Source organism: Dipodomys ordii, unplaced genomic scaffold, assembly GCF_000151885.1.
Source record: "Dipodomys ordii isolate 6190 unplaced genomic scaffold, Dord_2.0 Scaffold39, whole genome shotgun sequence".
Lineage (NCBI taxonomy): Eukaryota > Metazoa > Chordata > Mammalia > Rodentia > Heteromyidae > Dipodomys > Dipodomys ordii.
In genome coordinates, this window is record NW_012267255.1 from 11,260,180 (window position 1) to 11,266,367 (window position 6,188).

General features: G+C 35.5%; 1 protein-coding gene across 1 annotated transcript in view; it reads right to left on the bottom strand.

Moving 5' to 3' along the window:
* Window positions 1-1,717: 1,717 nt before the first annotated feature.
* Window positions 1,718-6,188, bottom strand: part of Glmn (glomulin, FKBP associated protein) — a 32,484-nt gene continuing 28,013 nt past the window's right edge. The window contains exons 17-19 of the mRNA XM_013018375.1: window positions 3,105-3,228; window positions 2,170-2,252; window positions 1,718-1,960 (exon numbers count right to left, since the gene is read on the bottom strand). Coding sequence (XP_012873829.1) covers window positions 1,847-1,960; window positions 2,170-2,252; window positions 3,105-3,228 — 321 coding nt within the window. The 3' untranslated portion in view covers window positions 1,718-1,846. The remainder of the gene's footprint in view (window positions 1,961-2,169; window positions 2,253-3,104; window positions 3,229-6,188) is intronic.

A 6,188-nucleotide genomic window follows, 5' to 3' on the forward strand; every position in this document is an offset into this window, starting at 1 on the left:
TCTTTTTGCTTATGTGGTGCTGAGGAATCGAACCCAGGGCCTCATGCATGCAAGGCAAGCACTCTACCACTGAGCCACCTTCCCAGCCCTCTTTCCTTTTTTTCTGTATATATTTTTATTGTAAAAATACTGTACAGAGGGGTTACAGTTACATGAGTAAGGTAATGAGTCTATTTCTTATCGAGCATTGTTATCCCCTCCTTTGTTTTTCCCCTACCATACCTTCCCTCTCCACCTCCTCCTCCCTCCACTCAAAGTTCATTTTCAACATAGTGTCTTGTACATCTCATTGTTACAATGGGTCAACCTGTATCATTATTTCAGTATTTTGTTATTTCCTTTCCCCTCCCCAAATTAGAAAAATATATATACAAGATGCAGGGCACCAGAATCAATTACAGTGAAAATGGGGGTTATACCATGGGGGAAGAACATACAAAAGAAACAAAAAAAAATCACATAGTCCATTATAAATACATTAAAAACAACAGCAAGAAAGATAAAACCACTTGTGTCCCTATCTTGGTGTTCATTTTGCTTCGCATCATCTCATGTGGTCATATGTACATAGCTTTTGACCTTTTCTGCTTGTTCTAGACATATAGTAGAAACCCTACTGTAATGTTGGTGGAAGTGTAAACTTGTTCAGCCACTTTGGAAAGCAGTATGGAGGTTCCTCAGAAAACTCCGCTTAAAGCTCCTCTATGACCCAGCAGTCCCACTTTTGGGCATTTACCCATATGACCACAAACAAGACTATACTAAAGCTACAAACACAACTATGTTTATCGCAGCATTAGTTACCATAGCTAAGATATGGAACCAACCTAGATGCCCCTCAGATAAATGGATCAAGAAAATGTGGCTTATATATTCAATGGAATTCTGTGCCTCCATCAGAAAGAATGATATTGCCCCATTTGTTAGGAAATGGAAAGACTTGGAAAACCAATTAAGTGAAGTACATCAGGCCCAAAGAAACATAGGTCCCATGGTTTCCCTTATTTTAAATAACTAGTATATGTCTAGGACAAGCAGAAAAGGTCAGAAGCTATGTGCATATGATCATGTAGTTTCTTAATGCTACAAATTCAGTTGGATCTTTGCATATTTATCAGGAAATAAAAATACAGCATTTTCTAATTAGTTTCCTGGACTAAAGAAACTGTTTTCCACAATGGTAGCCAGTACTCTAAAGCTAACCTTTGCAGGTACTTGCATATTGCAACTTCTAGAGAGGTGGTAATGGGACTCTATTCCTTAAGACTTATCCAAAGATATGGAAAGGAAGAAAACTAGTTAACTGACATGAACTTAAAACTTCTATCCTTTTACAATAGTGTGATAGATAATAGGACATTAATTGAAGTGAAGAACCTTTTTTCTGCCAGCGGCCATTTGGATATTAATAGCGTTGTTTGAGGACCATACAAAATCAGCAATACAGGCAGATGGGCCATGGCAGCCAACAAAAAAAAGCCTATATGCCTGTCCCCTTATGTGCCTAATGATTTCATTCCCCACCCCTGCTTAAAAAGAGTTCTAAAATGTTACAGAGCACCCAACAGTGTCCAGTTTTTATAAACATACAAGTTTATGAATAAAACATTTCAATTATAATTTATGAAATTACAACACAAAATTACTAATTTCTATAGGATTTGCAAAAGCATTTTAGCTTTTTAAGACCAAAGAATATTGCTGTTGTTATAGAAACTGACAAGTGAGAAAAGCTGAATTTTTCCTACCAGGACATTATTTTCTTAGGAAATTTGTTGTTACAGTACTAAATAAGGCATATGGAAAATACTGTATTTTAGTAGTTTTTATTTAGTAAATAGAACTTTTATTTTATTCCAACATCTTCGGAGGTAGACTTTGTTTTCATTTCTATAAGTTCTTCTACCCGAGCCAGAACACTTTCAATCAAATCAAATGTGAAAAGAGCTGAATGGAGGACCTGCAATGCCAAAAAAAATTACAGTCACTATTGCCTAGTTATTTCAAGACAGGCTGGCCTTAAACTTATGATCCTCCTGCCTTAGCCTCCCAAGGGCTGGGGCTATAGGAATATGCTACTGTGTCAGTGTTAATACTGCCTTTAAAGTAAAACAAAAGCCTTTAAGCTGGATATAGCTAAAACAACAACAACAAAACAAACTAGATCACCTTAAGCTGCATTTCAGGAGGCATATTAGGAATCTCTTCTCCACTTACAGTTACAGAACAAAAATTCTGAGATTTCTGGACTGCTGTAGAAGAAAAAAATGTAACATTAACCATTAAAACAACTCGCAGATTCTCATAATAGATTTGATAAGCTATTGTGATCATTCACTAACTTTAAAATTGTGTTTTTTAAAATTATTGAATCATATTAACAGCTCAAGAATTTAAGTCATACTATAAACAAAATTAAATACATCAATTCTGCAACTTGTGAATTCTTTAGATAAACAGCATTTTGGTATGTGTAGGAAATTTTTCCCTTAAGTACAGAATTGGAAATAATAGCCATAATTTTTTTTTGGGGGGGGGAGGTCAGTCATGGGGCTTGAACTCTGGGCTTGGGTGCTGTCCCTGGGCTCTTCAGCTCAAGGAGAGCACTCTACCGCTTGAGCCACAGTGCCACTTCTGGTTTTCTAGTGGTTTATTGGACTTTCCTGCCCAGGCTGGTTTTGAACCATGATCTTCTCCTCAGATCTCAGCCTCCTGAGTAGCTAGGATTACAGGCGTGAGCCACCAGCATCTGGCTAGCCATAATATTTTTTTTAAAAAGACAAAATTCCAAGTAAATAATGCTTACATGAACATATGCACACAGTTGACTTTATAAAAGTCATCCTAGAATCTGAGTCCAAGATTCTTTTTTATAATGTGTAAGAACTTGACACATTGAAATTATACATATCAATTTGTTGACTCATTTTCAGTATTTCAGATCTTCTACTTTAATTATAAATAAAATGGTAGCTGTCACTGTCCCACACTCATTTGGCATAAATTGAACATGTAATAAATTTTTATTTTGAATACAACTATATATAAAATTTTATATAAAATTTGAATAAATTTTAACACTATTTGAAAATAAAATGACCAACCTTGGGTATTTTTTTGGTTGTTTTTAATTTCTGCTTCATAATGTGCTTTTGACATATTAAGTCCTGTATGTAGTGGCTTTAAAAATTTATTTTCAATGTTTCCAAGTTCTGTCCACAATCCAGTCTGTTCAGAAGAATTAATGAAAGAATGTTATTTGAGCCAACACTATTGGTGGCTACTATTCTAAATACACACTGACAGTGGAAGACACAAAGAACAAGAAATGTGCTTCTTCCTTTTTAAGACATTTTTCCTACTTAATAAATAATTACTACACGTAGCAGGTATTTTTGTCTTGATTTTTTTATCATTACATAGTTGTATGAAAGTTTCAATTCTTCATGGATATTTATATACCATATCAAAACATATATAGACACTGTGTTCATTACTGTTCCATAGGGTTAGCTCTTTTTTTTTCAAGGTTCATCATAAAATTATATGGTATTAATTCATACAGTTTGAAACATTTTCCTTCTATAAACCATCCCCAAAATGACTAATTACACTTTCCACACTGCAGATCTAGATCTAGCAGACTGGTGCTTTTCCTATTGATGGGAAGTTTTATAACACAAAGCTGATTTGAACTTTCTTGGTGACCAGTGATAATGGAGACTTTATCTGTCGTGGACAGCTTAAGGGTTATTTTTATGATTTTATATGAGAAGCTTTGATTTCAAGATTATTTACAGTACTAAAGGAGAAGAGTAGAAGTATTGATTTTCAATGCTCTACTATAGCTGGAAGTACAGTTCAGTGGTAGAATGTGTACTTACCATGCATGAGGTCCTGAGCTTAATGCCCCATGCCAAAACCAAACAAATAATAAAGCTACAGTAATCAAGACAGTGTGATATACGTATAAAGAAAAAGATCTAAGAACATGGAAACATGCTCCTCCCAATCAGCCTTCCAAGTAGCTAGCATGACAAGTATGAGCTATCCTCGCTTTTTCTTTTCTATGTTTATCGTGGTGTGTATCTAGTTTCTTTTGGGTTTGCTGGTGTTTAATCGTTTTGTTTTTCTACTCTAGGGACTGAGGACTGAGCCCTCAAGAGAAGCCAGATGGGGACAGTGCAGGCCTGCCATCCCACCTACTTGGGAGGTGGAGGCAGGAGGGCAGGAAGACTAGGACTTTGAGACTAGCCCAAGCAAATGTAGCCACTCGCACTCAGCCCACATTGTTTTATTAGGGGCACAGTTAAGCATCAAATCTACAAATTTGTGGTATAGAAAAGGGAGCTAAGATACAAAAGAATAATAAAGAAAACCTATTGAATGAAGGTATAGCAGAAAATTTCCCAAATCCAGGGAAATGGATATCCAAGCATATGAGACAAATATAACCCAAAGTAGACAGCACCAGAAAATAACCTCTCCACATAGTATAAAATATCAAGATACAAAACATAAAATGTAAAATACAAAATAAGTACCAAGTTACTTACAAAAAGTTCACCACAATTATACATGAACTCTCAGTAAAAACACTTAAGGCCAGGAGAACAGAGAATGATGATACTTTGAGCTTTAGAACAAAATGACAATCAGGACTACCATCCTTTAAATTTGAAGTAAAAATAAAATCCTTCTTTGATAAACATGAACTAAACACTTCATCTAAGAAGATGCTTTAACAGTACACACAGAAGATGAAAAAAGAGACAGTGAGTAGAGGAAAAAAATCTCACTAGAAGACTAGAATAACAAATGGCAAGAAAGAACAAACATAATTAACTTAGTAAACCAGCAAACCTCCAAGATAAATAGGGAGAAATAAGTACATTTCATTAATAAACCTCCCAGACTTCCTGAATACATCAAAAAACAATATCCAACAGTTTGCTGTCTCAAGAAACACTTTAATGGCAAATATACATACAGACGGAAAGGATGGAAAAGTATATTCCAAACATAATACAGCCTCCAGAGCAGCTAGGATTACAGGTGAGCCACCAGCTGACATCTGAGGAACTCAGTTCAAAGCCAGCCCGGGCAGGAAAGTCCGTGAGACTTATCTCCAATAAACCACCAGAAAATACGAAGTAGCATTGTGGCTTAAGTGGTAGAGCACTCACCTCGAGTTGAAGAGCTCAGGGACAGCACCCAAGCCCCATGACCAACAAAAAAAACCCAAAAACACAAAAAAAAGACAAACCTCAATCCGAAACCAGAGAAGATAGAGACCAATAAATAAATAACCACTCCATCAAGAATATACAACAACTGAAGAAAATACTGTATGATCCAGCTATATAGTATTTCTGGGTACAAACTCCAAAACATCAATGTCAGCTACTGTAGAGAAACCTCATGTTTAAGACAGCAGTATTCACTATAACCAAGTTATAAAATCAGCTTAGGTACCCATCAATGGATAAATGGATAAAAAAAGTTAATGCTTACATAATTGAGTACTACTCAGGATCAACTAAAATAACACAATGATGTAACTTTTAGAAAAAGGAATGGAATTTCAGATCATTATAATCCAGATCAGAAAAACAAATTTCTCATTTTCTCGTGTATGAAATCTAGATTAACACACACGGACACACAAAGAAGTAGAAGAGGACCAGGGAGAAGGAGAAGATGGCACAGTAATTGGGGGGGGTACTATCAAAGTTGTATATAAAAAATTATATATGTGGCCAAAAGTTATATGCCTATCTGAAAATATCAGGATGAGACCCATTATTTCCTAATAATAAATAATAATAAAAGAAAAAATTGGAGAGGGGTAGAGGTATGCAATTGATTGGAATACATTGCAAGTATGGAAATGTAACAGTGAAATCCCCACTGTATAAGGTAAGCAAATAGTAAATTGGAAAATCTGTATTTTGTTCCTTAAGTACCAATGTAGGTGCATCCCACAAGTTTTAATATGTATCATTTCATTATTTTACTCTAAATATAGTTAATCTTTTCACTTATTTCATAACTCATAAAAAGACTATATAATATATGGAGGTTTTTTGCTGGGTGCTGGTGGCTCACGCCTGTAATCCTAGCTACTCAGGAGGCTGAGATCTGAGGATCTCGGTTCAAAGCCAGCCCGGGCAGGAGAGACCGTGAGA